Genomic DNA, 27265 nt, shown 5'->3' on the forward strand with positions numbered 1-27265 from the left:
TTCTTGCTGCTCCACATCCTCTCAGCAATTGGTATTGTCAGTTTTTTAGATATTACTCATTCTAATAGGTGTGTGGCAGTATCTCACTGTTTTAATTTGTAATTCCTTAATGACATGTTGAGCATCTTTTTGTATGCTTTTTTACCATCTGTGTATCTTTGTTGTTCAGGTATCTGTTCACATCTTTTGCCTATTTTTTAGTTAGGTTGTTTGTTTTCTTATTGTTGACTTTTCTCCCAATATTTCAGATCCAAGTCCTTTATCAGAGATGTTATTTTGAGAAACTGTCTCCCAGTCTGTGGTTTGTTTTTTCATTCTGGTAACTGTCTTTTACAAAGCAGTTTTTAAGCTTAATAAAATCCAACCTAGCAATTTTTTTTTTTTAAAGAAATTCACGTTCTTTTATTTATTTATTTATTTATTTATTTATTTATGACTGTGTTGAGTCTTCGTTTCTGTGCGAGGGCTTTCTCCAGTTGCGGCAAGCGGGGACCACTCTTCATCGCGGTGCGTGGGCCTCTCACCATCGCGGCCTCACTTGTTGCGGAGCACAGGCTCCAGACGCGCAGGTTCAGTAATTGTGGCTCACGGGCCCAGTTGCTCCGTGGCATGTGGGATCCTCCCAGACCAGGGCTCGAACCCGTGTCCCCTGCACTGGCAGGCAGACCCTCAACCACTGCTCCACCAGGGAAGCCCAACCTAGCAATTTTAATTATTTTATTTTTTGCATGGATCATCGTCCCTTTGGCGTTGTATCCAAAAACTCATCACCAAGCCTCAGATCACACATATGCTATCCTATGTTTTCTTCTAGTTTTACATTTAGTCTTATGATCCATTTTGATTTTACTTCTGTGATAGGTATTAGGTCCATGTCTATTTTTCTAGATATTTATCCTGCTTGGTGTTCCCTCACTTTCCAGAATGTGTGATTTGTGTCTGTCATTAATTTTGGAAAGTTCTCAGCCATTATTACTTCGATTATTCATCTGCTCTGCTCCTTCTTCTTCTGGTAACCCAACTATATAAAGTTATACATTTTGAAATCATCCCAGAGTTATTGGATGGTCTATTTTTTCATTCTTTTTCCTTTTTTGCATTTCAGTTTCAGAAGTTTCTATGACATATTTTCAAGCATACTGATTATTTCCCTGGTTGTGTCCAGTCTAATCATGAGACCATCAAAAGCTTTCTTTTTTTCTTTAATTTAAAAATGTTTACATTTAATAGAATTTTGTATATTTTGGACAAAATATATTCAAATTGCATACAGGCATTCTTTATTTCTGTTATGGTGTTTTTGATTCCTAGTATTTCCTTTAGAGTCTTCCTTAGAGTTTCCATATTCCTGCTGACATTACCCATCTGTTCTTTTATTCTTTTGTTGTTGTTGTTTGTTTATTTGTTTTTGTTTTTGTTTTTAACATCTTTATTGGAGTTTAATTGCTTTACAATGGTGTGTTAGTTTCTGCTTTATAACAAAGTGAATCAGCTATATGTATACATATATCCCCATATCTCCTCCCCCTTGCATCTCCCTCCCACAATCCCTATCCTACCCCTCTAGGTGGACACAAAGTACTGAGCTGATCTCCCTGTGCTATGTAGCTGCTTCCCACTAGCTATCTATTTTACATTTGGCAGTGTATATATGTCCATGCCACTCTCACACTTCATCCCAGCTTACCCTTCCCCCTCCCTGTATCCTCAAGTCCATTCTCTACGTCTGCGTCTTTATTCCTGTCCTGCCCTTAGGTTCTTCAGAACCTTTTTTTGGGGGGGCGGAATTCCATATATATGTGTTAGCATATGGTATTTGTTTTTCTCTTTCTGACTTACTTCACTCTGTATGACAGACTCTAGGTCCATCCAACTCACTACAAGTAACTCAATTTCATTTCTTTTTATGGTTGAGTAATATTCCATTGTATATATGTGCCACACCTTTATCCATTCATCTGTTGATGGACACTTAGGTTGCTTCCATGTCCTGGCTATTGTAAATAGAGCTGCAATGAACATTGTGGTACATGACTCTTTTTGAATTATGGTTTTCTCAGGGTATATGCCCAGGAGTGGATTGCTGGGTGATATGGTAGTTCTATATTTAGTTTTTTAAGGGACCTCCATACTGTCCTCCATAGTGGCTGTATCAATTTACATTCCCACCAACAGTGCAAGAGGGTTCCTTTTCTCCACACCCTCTCCAGCATTTATTGTTTGTAGATTTTTTGATGATGGCCATTCTGACCGGTGTGAGGTGATACCTCATTGTAGTTTTGATTTGCATTTCTCTAATAATTAGTGATGTTGAGCATCCTTTCATGGGTTTGTTGGCAATCTGTATATCTTTGGAGAAATGTCTATTTAGGTCTTCTGCCCATTTTTGGATTGGGTTGTTTGTTTTTTTGATATTGAGCTGCATGAGCTGTTTGCATATTTTGGAGATTAATCCTCTCTCAGTTGCTTCGTTTGCAAATATTTTCTCCCATCCTGAGGGTTGCCTTTTGGTCTTGTTTATGGTTTCCTTTGCTGTGCAAAAGCTTTTAAGTTTCATTAGGTCCCATTTCTTTATTTTTGTTTTTATTTCTCTAGGAGGTGGGTCAAAAAGGATCTTGCTATCATTTATGTCATAGAGTGTCCTGCCTATGTTTTCCTCTAAGAGTTTCATAGTGTCTGGCTTTACACTTAGGTCTTTAATTCATTTTGAGTTTATTTTTGTGTATGGTGTTAGGGAGTGTTCTAATTTCTTTCTTTTACATGTAGCCGTCCAGCTTTCCCAGCACCACTTATTGAAGAGGCTGTCTTTTCTCTATTGTATATTCTTGCCTCCTTTATCAAAGATAAAGTGAACATATGTGCATGGGTTTATCTCTGGGCTTTCTATCCTGTTCCATTGATCTATATTTCTGCTTTTGTGCCAGTACCATACTGTCTTGATTACTGTAGCTTTGTAATATAGTCTGAAGACCGGGAGCCTGATTCCTCCAGCTCCGTTTTTCTTTCTCAAGATTGCTTTGGCAATTCGGGGTCTTTTGTGTTTCCATACAAATTGTGAAATTTTTTGTTCTAGTTCTCTGAAAAATGCCATTGGTAGTTTGATAGGGATGGCATTGAATCTGTAGATTGCTTTGGGTAGTATAGTCATTTTCACAATGTTGATTCTTCCAATCCAAGAACATGGTATATCTCTCCATCTGTTTGTATCATCTTTAATTTCTTTTATCAGTGTCTTATAGTTTTCTGCATACAGCTTTTTAGTCTCCTTAGGTAGGTTTATTCCCAGGTATTTATTGTTTTTGTTGCAGTGGTAAATGGGAGTGTTTCCTTAATTTCTCTTTCAGATTTTTCATCGTTAGTGTATAGGAATGCAAGAGATTTCTGTGCATTAATTTTGTATCCAGCTACTTTACCAAGTTCACTGATTAGCTCTAGTAGTTTTCTGGTAGCATCTTTAGGATTCTCTATGTATAGTATCATGTCATCTGCAAACAGTGACAGTTTTCTTCTTTTGTGATTTGGACTCCTTTTATTTCTTTTTCGTCTCTGATTGCTGTGGGTAAAACTTCCAAAACTATATTGAATAATAGTGGTGAGAGTGGGCAACCTTGTCTTGTTCCTGATCTTAGTGGAAATGTTTTCAGTTTTTCACCATTGAGAATGATGTTGGCTGTGGGTTTGTCATATATGGCCTTTATTATGTTAAGTTCCCTCTTTGCCTACTTTATGGAGGTTTGTTATCATAAATGGGTGTTGAATTTTGTCGAAAGCTTTTTCTGCATCTATTGAGATTATCATCTGGTTCTTCTGCTTCACTTTGTTAATATTGTGTATCACATTGACTGATTTGCATATATTGAAGAATCCGTGCATTAGTGGGATAAACCTCACTTGATCATGGTGTATGATCCATTTAATGTGCTGTTTGATTCTGTTTGCTAGTATTTTGTTGAGGATTTTTGCATCTATGTTCATCAGTGATACTGGCCTGTAGTTTTCTTTTTTTGTGACATGTTTGTCTGGTTGTGGTATCAGGGTGATGGTGGCCTCATAGAATGAGTTTGGGAGTGTTCCTCCCTCCACTATATTTTGGAAGAGTTTGATAAGGATAGGTGTTAGCTCTTCTGTAAATGTTTGATAGAATTTGCCTGTGAATCCATCTGGTCCTGGGCTTTTGTTTGTTGGAAGATTTTTAATCACAGTTTCAATTTCAGCGCTTGTGATTGGTCTGTTCATATTTTCTATTTCTTCCTGGTTCAGTCTTGGAAGGTTGTGCTTTTCTAAGAATTTGTCCATTTCTTCCAAGTTGTCCATTTTATTGGCATATAGTTGCTTGTAGTAATCTCTCATGATCCTTTGTATTTCTGCAGTGTCAGTTGTTACTTCTGTTTCATTTCTAATTCTATAGATGTGAGTCTTCTCTCTTTTTTTCTTGATGAGTCTGGCTAATGGTTTAACAATTTTGTTTATCTTCTCAAAGAACCAGCTTTAAGTGTTATTGATGTTTGCTATTATTTCCTTCATTTCTTTTTCATTTATTTCTAATCTGATGTTTATGATTTCTTTCCTTCTGCTAACTTTGGGGTTTTTTGGTTCTTCTTTCTCTAATTGCTTTAGGTATAAGGTTAGGTTATTTGTTTGAGATTTTTCTTGTTTCTTGAGGTAGGATTGTATTGCTATAAACTTCCGTCTTAGAACTGCTTTGCTGCATCCCATAGGTTTTGGGTCATTGTGCTTTCATTGTCATTTGTTTCTAGTATTTTTTGATTTCCTCTTTGATTTCTTCAGTGATTTCTTGGTCATTTAGTAGTGTATTGTTTAGCCTTCTTATCTTTGTATTTTTTACTGGTTTTTTCCTGTCATTGATATCTAGTCTCATAGCATTATGGTCAGAAAAGATACTTGATATGATTTCAATTTTCTTAAATTTACCAAGGCTTGATTTGTGACCCAAGATATGATCTGTCCTGGAGAATGTTCAATGAGCACTTGAGAAGAAAGTGTATTCTGTTGTTTATGGATGGAATGTCCTATAAATATCAATTAGGTACATCTTGTTTAATGTATCATTTAAAGCTTGTGTTTCCTTATTTATTTTCATTTTCATTGATTTGTCCATTGGTGAAAGTGGGGTTGTAAAGTCCCCTACTATTACTGTGTTACTGTCGATTTCCCCTTTTATGGCTGTCAGCATTTGCCTTATGTATTGAGGTGCTCCTATGTTGGGTGCATAAATATTTACAATTGTTACATCTTCTTCTTGGATTGATCCCTTGATCGTTATGTAGTCTCCTTCTCTGTCCCTTGTAATAGTCTTATTTTAAAGTCTATTTTGTCTGATATGAGAATTGCTACTCCAGCTTTCACTTGATTTCCATTTGCATGGAATGTCTTTTTCCATCACATCACTTTCAGTCTGTATGTGTCCCTAGGTCTGAAGTGGGTATCTTGTAGACAACATATATACGGGTCTTGTTTTTGTATCCGTTCAGCCAGTCTATGTCCTTTGGTTGGAGCATTTAATCCATTTACATTTAAGGTAATTATCGATACGTATGTTCCTATTACCATTTTCTTAATCGTTTTGGGTTTGTTATTGTATGTCTTTTCCTTCTCTTATGTTCCCTGGCTAGAGAAGTTCCTTTAGTATTCATTGTAAATCTGGCTGGTGGTTTGAATTCTCTTACCTTTTGTTTGTCTGTAAAGGTTTTAATTTCTCCATCAAATCTGAATGAGATTCTTGCTGGGTAGAGTAATCTTGGTTGTAATTTTTTCCCTTTCATCACTTTAAATATGTCCTGTCCACTCCCTTCTGGCTTGCAGAGTTTCTGCTGAAAGATCAACTGTTAACCTTATGGGGATTCTGTTGTATGTTATTTGTTGCTTTTCCCCTGCTGCTTTTAATATTTTTTCTTTGTACTTAATTTTTGATAGTTTGATTAATTTGTGTCTTGGCATGTTTCTCCTTGGATTTATCCTGCATGGGACTCTCTGCATTTCCTGGACTTGATTGACTATTTCCTTTCCCATATTAGGGAAGTTTTCAAGTATAATCTCTTTAAATATTTTCTCAGTCCATTTCTTTTTCTCTTCTTCTTCTGGGGTAATTTGAATGTTGGTGCGTTTAACGTTGTCCCAGATGTCTCTGAGACTGTCCTCAATTCTTTTCTTTCTCTTTTCTTTCTTCTGCTCTGTGGTAGTTATTTCCACTATTTTATCTTCCAGGTCACTTATCCGTTCTTCTGCCTCAGTTATTCTGCTATTGATTCCTTCTAGAGAATTTTTAATTTCATTTATTGTGTTGTTCATCACTTGTTTGCTCTTTTAGTTCTTCTAGGTCCTTGTTGAACGTTTCTTGTATTTTCTCTGTTCTATTTCCAAGATCTACTATCATTACTCTGTATTCTTTTTCAAGTAGATTGCCTCTTTCCTTTTCATTTGTTAGGTTTGGTGGATTTTTACCTTGCTCCTTCATCTGCTGCGTATTTCTCTGTCTTCTCATGTTGTTTAACTTACTGTGTTTGGGGTCTCCTTTTCGCAGGCTGCATGTTCATAGTTCCCATTGTTTTTGGTGTCTGCTCCCAGTGGGTAATGTTGGTACAGTGGGTTGTGTAGGCTTCCTGGTGGAGGGGACTGGTGCCTGTGTTCTGGTGGATGAGGCTGGATCTTGTCTTTCTGGTGGGCAGGACCACATTTGGTGGTGTGTTATGGGGTGTCTGTGAACTTATTATGATTTTAGGCAGCCTCTCTGCTAATGGGTGGGTTTGTGTTCCTGTTTTGCTAGTAGTTTGGCATAGGGTGTCCAGCACTGTAGCTTGCTGGTCATTGAGTGGAGCTGAGTCTTAGTGTTGAGATGGAGATTTCTGGGAGAGCTTTCGCTGTTTGATATTACTTGGGGCCGGGACATCTCTGGTGATCCAATGTTCTGAACTCGGCTCTCCCACCTCAGAGGCTCAGGCCTGACACCCGGCTGGAGCACCAAGACCCTGTCAGCCACATGACTCAGAAGAAAAGGGAGGGAAAATAAATAAATAAATAAAGTTCTTAAAAGAAAAAATAAAGAAATTATTAAAAATTTAAAAAATTAAAAAGTAATAAAAAAAGAAAGAAAGAAGAGAGCAACCAAACCAAAAAACAAATCCACCAATGATAACAAGTGCTAACAACTATACTAAAAAAAAATATGCACAGACAGAACCCTAGGACAAATGGCAAAAGCAAAGCTTTACAGATAAAATCAAACAAAGAAGCATACACACACACAACTCACAAAAAGAAAAAGAAAAAAATATATATATATAAACAAAAAATGGAAGAGAGCAGTCCAATCAATAAACAAATCTACCAGTGATATTAAGCTCTAAATACTAAACTAAGTTAAACATAAAACCAGAAACAATTTAGATGCAGATAGCAAACCCCAAGTCTACAATTGCTCCGAAAGTCCACTGACTCATTTTTGGGATGATTCGTTGTCTGTTCAGGTATTCCACAGGTACAGGGTACATCAAGTTGACTGTGGATATTTAATCCACTGTTCCTGAGGCTGCATGGAGAAATTTCCCTTTCTCTTCTTTGTTTGCATAGTTCCTGTGGTTCAGCTTGGGATTTGGCCCTGCCTGTGCGTGTAGGTTACCTGAGGACATCTGTTCCCCGCCCAGACAGGATAGGCTTAAAGTAGCAGCTGATTTGGGGCTCTGGCTCACTTAAGCTGGGGCGTGGGAGGGGTATGGACTGCAGGGTGAGCCTGCGGTGGCAGAGGCCGGTGTGACGTTGCAACAGCCTGAAGCATGTCATGTGCTTTCCCCGGGAAGTTGTCCCTCGATCACGGGACCCTGGCAGTGGCAGGCTCCAGAGGCTCCAGGGAGGGGAGGTGTGGATAGTGAACTGTGCTTGCACACAGGCTTCTTGGTGGCTGCAGCAGCAGTCTGAGCGTCTCATGCCCATCTCTGGGGTCTGTGCTGATAGCCGCGGCTCACGCTCGTCTCTGGAGCTCCTTTAAGTGGTCCTATGAATCCCCTCTCGTCGTGCACCCTGAAATAATGGTCTCTTGCCTCTTAGGCAGTTCCAGACATTTTCCCGGACTCCCTTCTGGCTAGCTGTGGTGCACTAGCCCCCTTCAGGCTGTGTTCATGCAGGCAACCCCAGTCCTCTCCCTGGGATCTGAACTCCAAAGACCAAGCCTCAGCTCCCAGCCCCCACCCACAAGCCTCTCAGGCTGGTGAGTGCTGGTTGGCACCGATCCTCTATGCGGGAATCTCTTCGCTTTGCCCTCTGCACCCCTATTGCTGCGCTCTCCTCCGTGGCTCCAAAGCTTCCCCCCAGCCACCCCCGTCTCCGCCAGTGAAGGGGCTTCCTAGTGTATAGAAACTTTTCCTCCTTCACAGTTCCCTCCTAGAGGTGCAGGTCCTGTCCCTAGTCTTTTGTCTCTGTTTTTCCTTTTTTCTTTTGCCCTACCCAGGTACGCGGGGAGTTTCTTGCCTTTTGGGAAGTCTAAGGTCTTCTGCCAGTGTTCAGTAGGTGTTCTGTTGGAGTTGTTCCACATGTAGGTGTATTTTTGATATATTTGTGGGGAAGAAGATGATCTCCACTTCTTACTCCTCCGCCATCTTGAAGGTCCCCCCTACCCATCTGTTCTTGCATGTTGTTTCTTCTTTAGAGCCCTTTAACATATTGATCATATTATCTTAAATTTAGTGTTTGATAATCTCAACATCTGTGTCATATTACAGTCTTTTTCTGATGCTTGCTTTGTCTCTTCAGACTTTTTTCTTGTCTTTTAGTTGCCTTGTAGTTGTTCTGTTATAAACCAGAAATATCCTATAAGGTAATAGGACTGGAAATAAATACACCTTTAATGTGAGAATTTATGTTAGTTTGGCTAGTAGTTGGGCTGTAATGTTTGCTGTAGCTTTCTGTGCCAGAGGTTTCAGATTCTTCTAGTGTCTGTTTTTGTCTCCCCTCTTGATTTTGGTCTTCGCTCAGTACCCCTCCTCAGAGGGTGTCTTCAGCTTTTTCAGTGGTTCCCACTGCCCTTATTCTGGAGTGTTAGTGTGGTGGGATGACGTGGGGGAGGGGAAGTGTTCTATAGGTTCTGTAGTGTTAGGGTTAAATCTCAGCCTTTCAGTGGGCCTGTCTGTGCTCCTGGGCTGTGGCCTTCACAAGTGTTTCCCTCGGATGATGGCTTTTGTCCCCTCCTTCGCATGGGACAGAAAGCCTCCAGGACACTGATGTGGGAGGAATGGTGGAGATCAAGCTCTGGAAAGCTTGGAGAGTAGCCTTTGCTATGGAGAAGGCTTTGGGTGGCCTGTTTCCTAAGAGTTACTCCTTCCCTTCCTGTGCCAGAGTTACAAGGGGATCTTTCTTGCATATTTACCTTGAGAACTTGGTGGGGCTCCTGGAGATGAAATCCATGAGAGTGTAGGGTGTCCCCAAGGTTGTGGCTCCCTGGAGGTTTCTTATTCTCACTCAAGTTTATCCCCAGCAAACAGAGACTCATCAAAATGATCATGTAGGTGTTACTGCAAGTTTATGGCTCTAGTAGCCTCTGCCCCAGGTAAGCAGATCTTGTCTATGACTCTGTGAATTTGCCTGTTTTCACATTTCGGTGTGGCACTTTACACTGCAACATCAAGCTCTCCTGGGTCCAACCAAAGTCACTGATTTTCAGTATGTTCAGTTTTTTTTTCTTGCTATAAAAGGTTAATTCTAAGCTCTTTACGTATAGGAGCTGAAAAAAATGATTAAACTTTGATTAGTTTTTGAGTCATATTTATCTTCTTGAGTAACTTGTTGAGCTTCCTTAAACTGAGGGTTAGTTCAGCAATTCTGGAAATTTCTCAGTCATTATTTCTTTAAATTTTCTCCTTCTGAAACTTTTTAATTTTATTTTTTTAAAGGTTATTTATTTATTTATTTATTTATTTATTTATGGCTGTGTTGGGTCTTCTTTGCTGCCCGCGGGCTTTCTCTAGTTGCGGCGAGTGGGGGCTACTCTTCACTGTGGTGAGCGGGCTTCTCATTGCAGTGGCTTCTCTTGTTGTGGAGCATGGGCTCTAGGCACGTGGGCTTCAGTAGTTGTGGCACGTGGGCTCAGTAGTTGTGGCTTGCAGGCTCTAGAGCACAGGCTCAGTAGTTGTGGCTCACGGGCTTAGCTGCTCTGCGGCATGTGGGATCTTCCTGAACCAGGGATCAAACCCGTGTCCCTTGCACTGATGGGCAGATTCTTAACCACTGCACCACCAGTGCCCCTGACAGTGTTCTTTTCGGTTTCCTATTGGATCTTTTGTTTTTGAAGATTTCTCTTCCATTTTTGTGAGCTTCCATTTGTGTTTAAGAAGGTATTTCTGTGATTTTCTCCAGCATTTCTAGGTGTTTGGTAGCAGGACAGTGTTCAGGTCATGGATTTTACTGTTTTACTAGAACCAGAAGTGTGTCTCTGTGTGGTCCCAGGACACTTTCTGTTTCCCACATGCGTGTACTCCGTTTCAGCTCAAGTTGTGCCCTCCTTGTGGCACTTCTGTGTCCACGTCCCTAATTGACTTAATCTCTTTGTGTTTTTCCTCTACACACTGTGGTTATCTCATGCCTTGCCTTCATGCCAGTAACTCAGTTTTCAGCTGGGTCTGTTTTGTTCCTTTCTGACTCTAATTTATTAGCCATGTAACTGTATTGTTCTGGTTCTGAGGTTATTTGTTTAGCTCTGCAGTCTCCCTTTTATTTCATTCAGGTATTTTATAATCTCATCTTTGAAATCATGTTTAATTTGATCCAAGGCTTTATTGAGTTATATAGTAGAAAGAATTCATGGGAAGCATGCTTGTCTTAATTGGGCTTTTTTCCAGATTATATTTTGTATTTTAGTTGTGTTTATCTGCTTGCCTTCTTTTCTTCCTTGCATTTGCTATTTTAAATTATTTATGTATTCATTCATTCATTCATTCATTCATTGCCAAACTATGTTTGTGAATCTGTCATTCTAATTTTTTCATCTTGCCCATGCCTTATGAGGGTGCGTCTACTCATAGTTTTTAATTTTCTGTGCTATAATGGTGGTAATTTTTTTCATATATATTCTTTCCTTTTATGTGATCTTTATTTTTGCTTAATTTAACCAATTAATTCTACATTGCTTGTAGAAATATTATAAATGTCAAATAACAAAAAAAGAAAACATTACTGCTTTCACTTCCGGCTCCTGCCTTCTTTCATGTATCTCATCCCTTTCCCTTCCCTTCGACCTTTTGAATCCACCTTGGCACCAGTTCCACACTGAGGGTTGTGTTGAGATCCCCTATCACTAGCTCCTGTCTTCAGAGGACCTCGTTTTGATGGGACTTTCCACAACCAGGTTCCCAAGAGAGTTTGTTGGAGAAGCCTGATGCTGAAGCTCCAGCACTGGTTTCCATGACCCAGGCATTTGTGGAGTCCAGCTCTGTGTGCAGTTGCTTACCTTGAGTCCTGCCAGAGATAACTTGTTATGTGTGCTGTGTTTGTGAAGGGGATGTTTAGACACTGATTCAGTCAGGATGATGGCTTCAGAATAAAGGGAAATTTATTGTTTCTGTCCAGGGAGAGTTCAGATGAAGTTTGAGTGATGGTTTACCAGTGTGACTGGAGTCCACCTCTTTCCCCCTCTCTCCTACATCCATAATCCCCCGGCCCCTCCACCCTTCCTCCACTTTCCAGCCCTGCTGACTCAAGATGGAATCTCTTCTCTGGTTCTGCTGTCATGATCCATGCCCCAGGCTTCATTCTTCCAGATTTGTGTCCTCTTGGGGGAGACAGGGAGGCTCTTCCTCTAACAGAAGTGGAAAGAAGCCCTTTCAGTCCTAGTTAAAAGTGCACCCTCAAACCCCTTGCCCCTGCCTGGGGAGGCTGGGGCAGACTTTTCACACTGTACTCCCAAAAGACAGACTCTGAGCAACCCCCAAATGAGAACAGAGATGGGGCCGGGCCCCTGGGTCCAAGAACCAGGAACGCCTTGTCTTAGGAACGCCAAGCCTGTACCAGCGGCTCTCAAACTTCTAAGCTTCCGGACCCCTCTACTCTCATAAAAGTTATTTCAGATCCCTGCCCCACCCCCCTAGATTTTTTATATGGGTTACATCTATCAATATTTATTACCGTGTTTGAAATAAAAACTAAGAGAACATTTTCAAGTCCATGAATTCATTCGAAATAATAACCCCATGCCTTGTTACCGTAACTAATACTTTAAGAAAAATAACTATATTTTCCCAGGAAAGACACATTTAGTGAGAAGAGTAGCATTGTTTTATATTTTTGCAAATCTCCTTAATGCCCAGCTTCGTAGAAGACAGCTGGATTCTCTGATCCGCTTCTGCGGTCAGTCTGCTGCATCGTGTGTCACGTGGTCTCTGCAAAGCTCTACCAACCGTTCATGAGTAAATGAGGGTGAAATAGGCTGATAACTTCTCATGATTGTGAAAAAGGTGTGGCTTCACTGATCCTCTGGAGGCATCTCAGAAACTCAGAGGTTGCCAGCCTGTACATTGAGAATGTCTGTGCTGTACAGATGCCAAAGGGAATCATTTTCTGTGACCATCACCAAAGTGTTTCCTTAGGACATTGGGAGCAGAGTCACCTGGTGGCTGAAACACTGGTGTTGAGCTATGAGATGAGAATAATAATAGTACTGACTTCACTGTGTGGTTGTCACAAGACTGTAATGAGTTTGAAAAAAATGTGTGTGTGTGTGTGTGTCCGTGCATGTGTGTGTATCACATTCAGAAGACTGCAAACTCTATTTAAGGTTTAGCTGTGTTACTTTCAAATATCATTTACTGTCATCCTCTGTGGTGAGAATCATGGGCTTATTCATCTTTTGCCCATTTTTCTGTTGGATTGTCTGCCTTTTTCTTATTGACTTTTAGGCATTTATTTCTTATTCTGGATATGAGTCTTCTCTCAGCCCTAATATCTCGCTGACTCAGGGAAAATCACAGCCTCTCAATTTATTTTCCTGTAAAAACAGGACAAAAATATGGTTAATGTAAAGACTAAATTAGATAAAAGAAGTGATCCTTGTTAAAAAAAAAACTGCAGAGTACTACATAACTAAAAATTTATGTTATCTAGCAACTTTCTCTGTAAACAAGAATTGAGACACAGATCTATTGTTACCTATTTTTTTTCTCAGCATTTACAGAAAAGCAAAGAAAAAGTATTGGGAGCTCTGCAAAATAATGTTGAATAATGTCACCCTGTAGCTTCCAGAAGAATAATTGCTGCAGGTGTGCAGGATAGCACATCAGAATGGTTGTACTCTAAAACAGACACATGATTATTCTGGGAGGTTGATTTTAAAAAGCATGGCTACTTAAAGTGTACTTAAAAATCCCTTTATTGAGGTATGACTGACATACAAAAAGCTATACGTGTTTAATGTACACAATATGACAAGTTTGGAGATAACCATACATTGTGAAACTCTCGCCACAATCTATGCCATAAACATACCCATCACTTCCCAAAGTTTCCTCCTGCCCTCTTTTTTATTTATTATAATTATTACTTCTGTGATAAGAACACCTAACATAAGATCTACCCTCTTAGCAAATGTTTAAGTCTACCCTACAGCATTATTAGTTACAGGCTCTGTGCCTCACACAAGATCTCTGGGGCTCGTTCATCTTGCAGAACTGAAACTTTGCACCCTTGGACTAATACCTCCCATTTCCCAGCCGGCCCCTGGCAGCCACCATTCTACTCTGTACTTCTGTGGGTTGGATTATTTTAGATTCTTTATACAAGTGGAATCATGCAGTATCTTTCCGTGTCTGGTTTCTTTCACTTAACGTAATGTGCTCCAGGTTCATCCACGCTGTCGCAAATAGCGGGATTTCCTTCTTTTTTGAGGCTGAATATATTCTGAAGTGCTCAGTTTGAAAAACAAAGAAGGGGTTGGCTTTGGGGGTGTTTTGTGCACTGGTCTGTGTGATTCCATGGCACCCAGGGGTCCTGTGTCCTCCTGTGAGATCCCAGGGTCAGCAAGGAGCCTGGGTCTTGTGGGGGAGCCGTGTGTGTGTGTGTGTGTGTGTGTATGTGTGTGTGTGTGTGTGTGTGTGTGAGAGAGAGAGAGAGAGAGAGATAGAGCAACCACACAGTGACACACTAGAGTCGAGTCATATGTCACAGCCTGTGTGACTCTACCCTAGTCCCTCCTACACTGGGAGGTGGTGGGGGCAGCTATTGTCTCCCTGTTTCTGAGAAGAGAGCACTGAAACCACAGACAGTGAGTGCCTGATAGGGGGCAGCTGATTGGAGCCCAGGGGGTTTTCTGGCAGCCAGGGCGGGCTCTGATCCTGTGTGCTGTCCTGACAGGTTGGGTCAGGGCTGTGATGGGCAGGCGGCTGCTGAGGGTCTGGAATCACTGGAACCCATGCCCGGATCCTGTGCTGTTTGTTCCCAGGGGGTTGTACCTGCTTATTTTTTAGAGCCCCTGGGCCAGGGTCTGGGGTCAGGGTTTGGAAGCCTCATCCCCCTCTCCCTCCCAAGAGTCCCAGTGTTGGACCCGTGTGCCTCCAGCCTGTGCCAGACGTGACTGCTGAGTTCAGCATCATTGGCTGGTTCCTAATTTCACACAAGCGTGAGAGCAGCACGGGGGTTGGTGGCCGGGGTGTCAGTGGAGGAGGATGAGGTGAGAGAGGAGAGAGCTTCCTCCCGGGGTGAGAATTGATTTCCACCTGACTTCAGTGTTTAGGACGTGCAGCCCCTGAGGCCATGCAGTTGAATGCAGAGGCGAAGACTCCCATCAAGAAGCAGGGCACCGTGGGTGGCAGGGTGGCGGGGACGAGGCTGGGAAGCTGTGGCAGGGGCACTGGGTGTGGGGGATCTGGCTCTGCAGACCTTGCAGGCCCTGGTCACCTGGCTTCGCCCTCAGGGGGCCAGCCCAGGGGTGGACCAGAAGGGTGGCCGTTTTCTGTGCTTACAACTCAGGAACTGGTTGATAGGTTCCCTCTTTTTTTAAATGGAAAATAGATTTATTAAGCATTAAATGATGTTCAGCTAACTTGTCATCCTTGTGGATACATGTTAGGTCCCTTCTAAAGTAGCTGGACGATTGGCAGGAAGGTTCCTCCTTGGGTTGAGTTGAACTCTGCTGTCCGAGGCTACAGGTCTGCCCAAGGTTGCCGGCTCCCTCCCGGAGCCCCTGGGCTTGTGCAGGAGGAAGGAGGAGGGCGTGGGGCAGGGCAGGCGCTTGGGAGTTGAGTGGGGAGCAAGATTTCGAAGGGTAGGGGTGCACACAGTGGGCGTGAGGGGTCGTGGCTTGGTGTTGCAGGGTCATAGGGAGTAAAGGTGATGTCTTTTCCTCAGGATCCCATCCCCATCACTCTGGTGAAGTCCATCTCCCTGTCATCCTCTGAAGGGGCTCTGTTCCTGTCCTCTGTGACTTGTCACCATTTGTAATTATAGGTGTGTCATCGTCGAATTGTGTTATCCCACCCTCCACCCACATTTTATATTCCATGAGCTCAGGGACCATGTCTGTTCAGTTCCCACTGTGCATGTCAGGCTGGCATAATGCCCCAAACAGGAAGTGCTCCAGAAATATTTGTCAAATGAGTGAATGAATGAATGAGCAAATGAACACTTGGCTGGACTGTGGGTTGTAGAAAGGGCTGTGTGCTGCCCTAAGGACTTGAGACTGGATTCTTTGAGCAGTACAGCTGGAGGAGGGCAGAGAGCCTGTCTGGAGCTGAGCAGAGTTCAGACCCTGTGAGGGCCCTGCCTTCCATCAGCTCGGCTGCTGTAACCAAAGTACCATAGACTGAGTGGCTTAATGACACACATTTATTTCTCACAATTCTGGAGGCTGGAGAGTACAAGATCAAGGTACCTGCAGCTCTGATGTCTGGTGAGAGCCTGCTTCCTGGTTCATAGATGGCTGTTTTCTGGCTCGGTCTTCACATGGCAGAAGGAGTGAGGGAGCCTTCTGGGGTCCCTTTATTAAGGACAATAATCCTGGTCATGAGGGTGAACCCACCCTCATGACCGAAACACCTTCCAAAGGCCCCATCTCCTAATACCATCCCCGCGCAGGGTAGGTTTCAACATAGGAAATTTGGGCAACACAAACATTCAGTCTTTGGGGGGAAGGACATACTTCGCAAGGGGGTGGGAAGGAGGTGGGATGCCTTGTCACCATACAGACTGAGAGCTGAGACTCAGCCAGTGGGTGGCCCTGGGATGGGGGGGGTGGTGTGAGGGGCCCACCTTGGGAACACAGACAGTAGCCTCTCTGCTGGTCCTGCAGGCTTTTCCTGCATCTCCGTGGAGGCTCCCCCACCCGCATTGCTGCTGCCTCCATTGGAGGCTGGCTGCTGCTTTGCGTTGATTACAGTTTGAAATGCGTGCTCAGTCCCATGCTGCCGCACACCACAGAAATCTCATTTCCCTCTAATGAGGTTTCAGCTAGCATGTTGGAAAGAAGAAAGCCTTTTAATTAGATTGGTTGTAATTGAACTCCCAAACCACAGAAGCCTTTCTCTCAGAAGATAAAGACGTGGATGCAATTAAAAGAAAGAAAGCCACGTGAATGGAACACTGGCTAATTTTAAGTCGATTAAAAACAACTCCTTAATAAGTTGAGGCAAGGGACATATGTCCTATAAGAGTTTATCAGTGCTTTCAAATAGTACTGGAGATTGGACTGGAACTAGAGCCCTCTTGCAATTCAGATGCATGGCTCTGTCAGAGACTGTTCTCTCTGCACAGAGGATGGAGAGAGGTTAGCTCCACAGCTTTTTCTACCAAAACCCCTGGCATGTGTTATTTTGAAAAAGGGGATGTATTTTTCTTGTAACAGAATTGGCAGCTTCTTCTGGACACAGCCCCTGGCCTGGGACCCTTGGGACTTGGTCCCCTGTCTTTCCCTAGGCAGCCTGATCCTCTTTGTGAGATTTACACCCGCCTTCCTGCCCCCAACTCTCACCTCGCAGAGGAACCCAGGGTGAGCTACTGGGGCAGGGGCATTGGTGCATCAAAGAATCTCTGCCAGCTCCTTACACATTCAACACATTTGTATTTGAAGGAGAAGCAGCATCCATTTCTCACTTGTGTCCCTGCCCTGAGACCATGCCCCAGTAGATGGTGTTCTTTCTGCCACTGGGTCTGTTTTTGTGACTGCCATCAGGGAGCCAGGCCAGGTAGTTCCTGCTGGAGGGGCTTATGGCCTCAGCCTCTGGGTGTCTCAGCATTAATAAGTACTTTCTCCTGGAGAGGTGAAAATTGCTAATTTACAGAGTCTTTTAGGTGGGAATTGAACACGAAATACTGAACAGCGTTCTCAGTAGAACTATTGCGTGAAATGGGCTTGTTTGTCTCTGTGTGCACCGTGGCTTTTGCTAGGCCCTTTTGGGCTTTGCCAGCCATGCTAAAAAACCGGTTGCATCCCAGATGGAAAGGCCCCATGTTGACTAGCATCTTCTTTGGGCAGTGCAGGGGCAAAGTCGCGGTCGATCTGCTATCCGGAGCTTCCTGGAAAGAATTCAGACTTTGGCGCCCAGCTTGGAACCCACTCTCAGTTTTGAAATGTGGAAAGAGGGGCTGTTGACTCAGATCCAAGTGTGAATGGTTCCTTCATAAAGGAACCACCTTTCTGACCCTTAGCTTGCTCACCTGGACAGGATGTACCCTGCAGGTGTGTGCCAAGGGCCTGGGTGCTGCCAGGCTGATGGAGGATGGGAGGAAAGGCAGGCAGACCCTTGGCGCTCAGGGAGAAACAGGGCCCACGCAGCACTGTTAGCACAGGTGCCGCAGCTGTCATGGGGCGGGGCGGGGGACTCCCTTTCCCGGGGGAGAGAAGCCTAAAATATTTCAATTTGCTTAAAACTCTATCCATTCTGCTAAAAAACTTGACTTTAAAAGATTGGAATCTGTACCCAGTCTTATTTTTTAAGTATACAAATGATAAATAATGTGTAAGGAAAAATAAGATAAACCATTAGCAGGTATCATCTCGGGATGGTGGCGTTGCAGGGTTTTAATTTTCTTCTCTATACTTTTCCATCTTTTGTAAGAGCTCTGTAATGAATGTGTATTACTTCAGCATAAATAGAAAAGCTGCACTCTAGGGAAATGCTGGAGTATATTTGGAAGTGCTCCATGAATTCTATTTTCCACACACGCCAGCCGTCCTAACCATCAGATTGGTGCATGAATGAGGGTATCATTTCTTCTTATATAAATCATATAAACCATATTTTTGACTTTTTTTTTTTCATTTAAAGGATGAGAAGAACCAAGTGTTGACCACCAACATTTGGCTGCAAATGGTAAGTTGCGACCTTGGCTTCCTGCTCTTGATTCCACGATGCCTGTGCTGGAATCACAGTGAAGGTCCCGTAAGGCAAGCCAGGACTGTCCTCCCTCCTTCATGTATGCAAACAGTGAACCAGACCACCCCGCCTTTGCATGTCCTGCACTACACCCTGCAAGGCAGAAATATGCACAAGTCATAAGATGCAAGTCTGCATGTGCATGTCCACCGCCTGCACCCTAACTGGTCCCTAGGGCTCGGGAGTGCCTGCCCTGCTCCCCCTGGCTCCAGCCATGCATGTCTGAATGCAACAGAGTGAAAATCTAAGCCAGAGGCCTTCGCACATCCTGTTCCAGTGACCCCTGCAAGAATTTTGAGAAGCTGTATTTTTTCACTCATGTATTTTAACATTGACATCTAAAGTTCTAACCCCAGGTTAATTAACTACAAATTATGTTACTTCCATCCAATTGTAAATATGGACATTTAAAAATAAAACTGTCAGTCTCTATTTAAATTGAATCTATTTAAATGCCATATAATTTGACACCCATATCATTAATTAAAAAAAATATACAAACAAGCCCTTCTTTAACTGGTTGATATTTTACATAGTCCCATTTTCTCTCTGCACTTATATTTCTTTCTTTTTTTAAATTTTATTTATTTTATTTATTTATTTATGGCTGTGTTGGGTCTTCGTTTCTGTGCAAGGGCTTCCTCTAGTTGCGGCAAGTGTGGGCCACTCTTCATCGTGGTGCACGGGCCTCTCATTATCGCGGCCTCTCTTGTTGTGGAGCACAGGCTCAGTAATTGTGGCTCACGGGCCTAGTTGCTCCGCGGCATGTGGGATCTTCCCAGACCAGGGCTCGAACCCATGTCCCCTGCATTGGCAGGCAGATTCTTAACCACTGCGCCACCAGGGAAGCCCCTGCACTTATATTTCTATTCCACTTTCCACACAGAATTTTATCCAAATGTGATATAACTTTATGTTTGAAACTCTTTTATTAATCATTCTGTCTTGGTTCTCTCAAATGTAAATATTTACATAAAAATTATTCCTTCAGAAAATAAGTGTTAAGAATTTTTCTTCTGGATCAGTTTAGGATTATACTGATTAATGGTACATAATTCCTCAAGGTGACAATAATTACACATTTTAATAAATAATTATTAAACATAAAAAATTGGAAATCTACCTCTTTACCAAAGATGGGGCTTTGTAAGAGATTGGTTCAAGATGGCGGAGTAGAAGGACGTGCTCTCACTCCCTCTTGTGAGAACACCAGAATCACAACTAACTGCTGAACAGTCATCGACAGGAAGACACTGGAACTCACCAAAAAAGATACCCCACATCGGAAGACAAAGGAGAAGCCACAATGAGATGGTAAGAGGGGTGCAATCACAATAAAATCAAATCCCATAACTGCTGGGTGGGTGACTCACAAAGTGGAGAACACTTATACCACAGAAGTCCACCCACTGGAGTGAGGGTTCTGAGCCTCATGTCAGGCTTCCAGACCTGGGCGTCTGGCAACGAGAGGAGGAATTCCTAGAGAATCAGACTTTGAAGGCTAGCGGGATTTGATTGCAGGACTTCAACAGAGACTCCACCCTTGGAGGGCACACACAAAGTAGTGTGCACGTCAGGACCCAGGGAAAGGAGCAGTGACCGCATAAGAGACTGAACCAGACCTACCTGCTGGTGTTGGAGGGTCTCCTGCAGAGGCAGGGGGTAGCTCTGTCTCACCGTTAGGACAAGGACACTGGCAGCAGAAGTTCTGGGAAGTACTCCTTGGTGTGCGCCCTCCCAGAGTCCACCATTAGCCCCACCAAAGAGCCCGGGTAGGCTCCAGTGTTGGGTCTCCTCAGACCAAACAACCATCAGGGAGGGAACCCAGCCCCACCCATCAGCAGACAAGCAGATTAAAGTTCCACTGAGCTCTTCCCACCAGAGCAACAGCCAGCTCTACCCACCACCAGTCCCTCCCATCAGGAAACTTGCACAGGCCTCTTAGATAGCCTCATCCACCAGAGGGCAGACAGCAGAAGCAAGAAGAACTACAATCCTGCAGCCTGTAGAACAAAAACCACATTCATAGAAAGACAAGATGAAAAGGCAGAGGGCTAGGTACCAGATGAAAGAACAAGGTAAAACCCCAGAAAAACAACTAAATGAAGTGGAGATAGGCAACCTTCCAGAAAAAGAATTCAGAATAATGATAGTGAATATGATTCAGGACCTCGGAAAAAGAATGAAGGCAAAGATTGAGAAGATGCAAGAAATGTTTAACAAAGATCTAGAAGAATTAAAGAACAAACAAACAGAGATGAACAATACAATAACTGAAATGAAAAATACACTAGAAGGAATCAATAGCAGAATAACTGAGGCAGAAGAATGGATAAGTGACCTGGAAGACAGAATGGTGGAATTCACTGCTGCAGAACAGAATAAAGAAAAAAGAATGAAAAGAAATGAAGACAGCCTAAGAGACCTCTGGGACAGCATTAAACGCAACAACATTCGCATTATAGGGGTCGCAGAAGGAGGAGAGAGAAAGAACCCGAGAAAATATTTGAAGAGATTATAGTCGAAAACTTCCCTAACATGGGAAAGGAAATAGCCACCCAAGTCCAGGAAGTGCAGAGAGTCCCATACAGGATAAAACAAGGGAGAAACACAGTGAGACACATAGTAATCAGATTGGCAAAAATTAAAGGCAAAGAAAAATTATTGAAAGCAGCAAGGGAAAAACGTCAAATAATATGCAAGGGAACTCGCATAAGGTTAACAGCTCATTTCTCAGCAGAAACTCTACAAGCCAGAAGGGAGTGGCATGATATACTTAAAGTGATGAAAGGGAAGACCCTACAATCAAGATTACGCTACCCAGCAAGGATCTCATTCAGATTCGATGGAGAAATCAAAAGCTTTACAGACAAGCAAAAGCTAAGAGAATTCAGCACCACCAAACCAGCTCTACAACAAATGCTAAAGGAACTTCTCTAAGTGGGAAACACAAGAGAAGAAAAGGACCTACAAAAACAAACCCAAAACAAATAAGAAAATGGTAATAGGAACATACATATCGATAATTACCTTAAACGTGAATGGATTAAATGCTCCAACCAAAAGACATTGGCTTGCTGAATGGATACAAAAAGAAGACCCATATATATGCTGTCTACAAGAGACCCACTTCAGACCTAGGGACACATACAGACTGAAAGTGAGGGGATGGAAAAAGATATTCCATGCAAGTGGAAATCAAAAGAAAACTGGAGTAGCAGTACTCATATCAGATAAAATTGACTTTAAAATAAAGAATGTTACAACAGACAAGGAAGGACAGTACATAATGATCACGGGATCAATCCAAGAAGAAGATATAACAATTATATATGTACCCAACATAAGAGCATCTCAATACATAAGACAACTGCTAACAGCTCTAAAAGAGGAAATCGACAGTAACACAATAATAGTGGGGGACTTTAACACCTCACTTACACCAATGGACAGATCATCCAAACAGAAAATTAATAAGGAAACACAAGCTTTAAATGACACAATAGACCAGATAGATTTAATTGATATTTATAGGACATCCCATCCCAAAACAGATTACACTTTCAAGTGCGCATGGAACATTCTCCAGGATAGATCACATCTTGGGTCACAAATCAAGCCTCAGTAAATTTAAGAAAATTGAAATCATGTCAAGCATCTTTTCTGACCACAATGCTATGAGATTAGAAATAAATTACAAGGAAAAAAACGTAAAAAACACAAACACTTGGAGGCTACACAGTACGTTACTAAATAACCAAGAGATCACTGAAGAAATCAAAGAGGAAATCAAAAAATATGTAGAGACAAATGACAATGACAACATGACAATCCAAAACCTATGGGATGCAGCAAAAGCAGTTCAAAGAGGGAAGTTTATAGCTATACAAGCCTACCTCAGGAAACAAGAAAAATCTCAAACAATCTAACTTTATACCTAAAGGAACTAGAGAAATAAGAACAAACAAAACCCAAAGTTAGCAGAAGGAAAGAAATCATAAAGATCAGAGCAGAAATAAATGAAGTAGAAACAAAGAAAACAATAGCAAAGATCAATAAAACTAAAAGCTGGTTCTTTGAGAAGATAAACAAAATTGATAAACCATTAGCCAGACTCATCAAGAAAAAGAGGGAGAGGACTCAAATCAATAGAATTAGAAATGAAAAAGGAGAAGTTACAACAGACAACTCAGAAATACAAAGCATCCTAAGAGACTACTATAAACAAATCTATGCCAATAAAATGGACAACCTGGAAGAAATGGACAAATTCTTAGAGAAGTGTGACCTTCCAAGACTGAACCAGGAAGAAATAGAAAATATGAATAGACCAATCACAAGTAATGAAATTGAAACTGTGGTTAAAAATCTTCCAACAAACAAAAGTCCAGGACCAGATGGCTTCACAGGTGAATTCTATCAAACATTTAGAGAAGAGCTAACACCCATCCTTCTCAAACTCTTCCAAAAAATTGCAGAGGAAGGAACAGTCCCAAACACATTCTATGAGGCCATCATCACCCTGATACCAAAACCAGACAAAGATACTACAAAAAAAGAAAATTACAGACCAATATCACTGATGAATAGAGATGCAAAAATCCTCAACAAAATACTAGCAAACAGAATCCAACAGCACATTAAAAGGATCATACACCATGATCAAGTGGGATTCATCCCAGGTATGCATGGATTCTTCAATATATGCAAATCAATCAATGTGATACACCGTATTAACAAATTGAAGAATAAAACCATATGATCATCTCAATAGATGCAGAAAAAGCTTTTAACAAAATTCAACACCCATTTATGACAAAAACTCTCCAGAAAGTGGGCATAGAGGGTACCTACTTTAGCATAATAAAGGCCATACATGACAAACCCACAGCACACATCATTCTCAATGGTGAAAAACTGAAAGCATTTCCTCTAAGATCAGGAACAAGACAAGGATGCCCACTTCACCCCTAGTATTCAACATAGTTTTGGAAGTCCTAGCCACGGCAATCAGAGATGAAAAAGCAATAGAAATTGGAAAAAAGAAGTAAAACTGTCACTGTTTGCAGATGACATGGTACTATACATAGAGAATCCTAAAGATGGCACCAGAAAACTACTAGAGCTAATCAATGAATTTGGTAAAGTAGCAGGATACAAAATTAATGCACAGAAACCTCTTGCATTCCTATACACTAATGATGAAAAATCTGAAAGAGAAATTAAGGGAACACTCCCATTTACCATTGCAACAAAAAGAATAAAATACCTAGAAATAAACCTACCTAGGGAGACAGAAGACCTGTATGAAACTATAAGACACTGATGAAAGAAATTAAAGATGATCCCAACAGATGGAGAGATATACCATGTTCTTGGATTGGAAGAATCAATATTGTGAAAATGACTATACTACTCAAAGCAATCTACAGATTCAATGCCATCCCTATCAAACTACCAATGGCATTTTTTACGGAACTAGAACAAAAAATCTTAAAATTTGTATGGAGACACAGAAGACCCCGAATAGCCAAAGCAGTCTTGAGGGAAAAAAACGGAGCTGGAGGAATTAGACTCCCTGACTTCAGACTATACTACAAAGCTACAGTAAACAAGACAATATGGTACTGGCACAAAAACAGAAATATAGATCAATGGAACAAGATAGAAAGCCCAGAGTTAAACCCACGCACATATGGTCAACTAATCTATGACAAAGGAGGCAAGGATATACAATGGAGAAAAGACAGTCTCTTCAATAAGTGGTGCTGGGAAAACTGGACAGCTACATGTAGAAGAATGAAATTAGAACACTCCCTAACACCATACTCAAAAATAAACTCAAAATGGATTAGAGACCTAACTGTAAGACCGAACACTATAAAACTCTTAGAGCAAAACATAGCAGGAACACTCTGTGACCTAAATCACAGCAAGATCTTTTTTGATCCACCTCGTACAGTAATGGAAATAAAAACAAAAATAAACAAATGGGACCTAATGAAACTTCAAAGCTTTTGCACAGCAAAGGGAACCATAAACAAGATGAAAAGAGAACCCTCATAATGGGAGAAAATATTTGCAAACGAATCAATGGACAAAAGATTAATCTCCAAAATATATAAACAGCTCATGCAGCTCAATATTAAAGAAACAAACAACCCAATCCAAAAATGGGCAGAAGGCCTAAATAGACATTTCTCCAAAGAAGACATACAAATGGCCAAGAAGCACATGAAAAGCTGCTCAACATCACTCATTATTAGAGAAATGCAAATCAAAACTAAAATGAGGTATCACCTCACACCAGTTAGAATGGGCATCATCAGAAAATGTACAAAAAACAAATGCTGGAGAGGGTGTGGAGAAAAGGGAACCCTCTTGCACTGTTGGTGGGAATGTAAATTGATACAGCCACTATGGAGAACAGTATGGAGGTTCCTTAAAAAACGAAAAATAGAATTACCATATGATCCAGCAATCCCACTACTGGGCATATACCCAGAGAAAACCATAATTCAATAAGACACATGCACCCCAATGTTCATTGCAGCACTATTTACAATAGCCAGGTCATGGAAGCAACCTAAGTGCCCATCAACAGACGAATAGATAAAGAAGATGTGGTATATACCACATCCATATATACAATGGAGTATTACTCAGCCATAAAAAGGAACAAAATTGGGTCATTTGTAGAGACGTGGATGGATCTAGAGACTGTCATACAGAATGAAGTAAGTCAGAAAAAGAGAAACAAATATCGTATATTAACGCATATATGTGGAACCTAGAAAAATGGTACAGATGAACTGGTTTGCAGGGCAGAAACTGAGACACAGATGTAGAGAACAAACATATGGACACCAAGGGGAGAAAGCAGTGGGGGGGGGGGTGGTGGTGGTGGTGGGATGAATTGGGAGATTGTGATTGACATGTATACACTGATGCGTATAAAATGGTTGACTAATAAGAACCTGCTGTATAAAAAAAGAAAAAAAAGAAAAAAAAAAGATGGGGCTTTATTCTAAATTCTTTAATGTATTCATACATGACATTTTTATTGCTAAAACTGAGACATCAATACAGATTTCACTATCAATTCTATAACTTTTAAAAATAGATGTATTAACATGTATAGTTCAGAATGAAAGGCACTTTGTAACAACAGTGTTACTCAGTTTCTTGAACTTCTTACAGATTACATGCCAAAAATAATAGAGTTTTCATCAAGGTGTATCAGTGGACAACTTGATTAGTTTCTCCTTCAATTTTGCTGAAAACAAAGAATTGAAAGAATTAAAACGCATCTGACCTTTGAAAGTATTTGTCACCCAAATTTTTAACAAAATTGACGTAGACACTGGTATTTTGAATGGACTTTCTCTTGCTTCTTGGGTCAGTGTCCCTAGGTAAGAGTTGAGAAAAGGGAAATAGGTCTTTATTTGTGAAGTGGGAGGGGGATACTTCAACATGGAGACAAAGGATGCTCCCAGGCAATTCTTGGGCAGGTGAGTTTTAGTTGGATTCAAGTGGACATTGAGGGATAGAAAACAGAAAACGGATTTACTTCACACTGTCTGCTGTTTGTCCCAGGGGTACCCTTAGCTACGCCTCAGACCTCTTGCAGAACCTTCCTGTAGTGAATAAAGTAGGAACCTTTGAGAGTCTTCCCTGCAGGATTTAAAGCAACGTTCTTCAGCGTGGATCCCACCTGCACACCTGTGCCCGCCGACTCCAGCTTCCCTCCTTTTGCTAGGGGTACAGGGTCTGTGTTCCCCTGGAAGCCAGCCCTTCCTCAGTGGACTTGGTCCTGTCTCCTGGCACCTGCTGAGAGCTGGGCTTTCACAACTGCCCCTATTGCCTGGAGCATCATAATAGTGTCTCTGAGCCACTCATTAGCATGCAGACATGATGCAGTCTGTCCCCATAAACCCGCCCGGTGACTCCCTGGTTCCTCTTACCTTTATGGCAAGGCTCCCCTGAGCAGTGCCCCCCTGCCCTACTGTCCTCAGTCTCTCCACTTGCATTCTCACTTAAACTCACCTTCATCTGGCTGTGTGTAAGCAAAGCACTAACCCCCAGGTTACTACATATTATGAGTAATGTTTTTACCCAATTTTTTTGATGAGAATTTTCAACTATACCAAGAAGTTGAATTTATAGCAAGCACCCATATACCTGCCTCCTGGATTCTATAATTAGCGTTTTACTATACTTGCTTTATCCCATATCTGGGAATCTATTCATCTAGTTTATTTTTAAATGCAGCTCAAAGTAGAATAGTGGACAGTGGTGCCCTTTCACCCACATATTTCATGGAGATCTCAAGAGTTCAGAGGGTTTTTTTTCTTTCTTTCAAGGTAAAGTATTTGCATACAATGCAATGCACAGATCCTAAGAGTGTATCTGTCAATGAATTGCCAGGAATGCCTTCAGGTCTGCAGCCCCCGCCCCCATCCCTTGCATTCAGGACTGTGATATAAGGTATAGCTCTGGGAATCCTGGGGCATAATGCAAATGCTTCCTTTTTTACATAAAACTGCTTGTTTCCCAAGCCCTCTAAAGTGCAGAGCTGCTGTGGACATTTTTCTCATGGAGAGAGAGACACACCGAATTTGCCCCTTGTCATGTCAGGTCGTGTTTCCCTGAGTCTCTGTTTCTTAACCCTCAGTAAGTGATTGATCTTCAGCAATGTATATTATTTGGTGTTTTTTACAAGGGTGTTGGTTTCCAGGAAAAATGTAACTGGATTATTACTTACTGCATTGAGTTCAGGTTCTCCATAAATAAACATCCTTGCTTTGGAGGATGTCACCAGAGGCCTCTAAATTTCTTTCAAGCACAGTGTATTTCTAATTAAGACTTGCATTTGCAGAGGCATCTGCAGCTTCATTTGTTTT

The 27265-nt window shown here is 41.7% G+C and overlaps 1 protein-coding gene across 1 annotated transcript in view; it reads left to right on the forward strand.

Moving 5' to 3' along the window:
• Window positions 1-27265, forward strand: part of CHRNA7 (cholinergic receptor nicotinic alpha 7 subunit) — a 134898-nt gene that overhangs the window by 35594 nt on the left and 72039 nt on the right. Inside the window, exon 3 of the mRNA XM_082450788.1 lies at window positions 18255-18299. Within this exon, the coding sequence (XP_082306914.1) occupies window positions 18255-18299 (45 nt within the window). The remainder of the gene's footprint in view (window positions 1-18254; window positions 18300-27265) is intronic.

Source organism: Balaenoptera physalus, assembly GCF_965194825.1.
Source record: "Balaenoptera physalus genome assembly, chromosome: 2".
Lineage (NCBI taxonomy): Eukaryota > Metazoa > Chordata > Mammalia > Artiodactyla > Balaenopteridae > Balaenoptera > Balaenoptera physalus.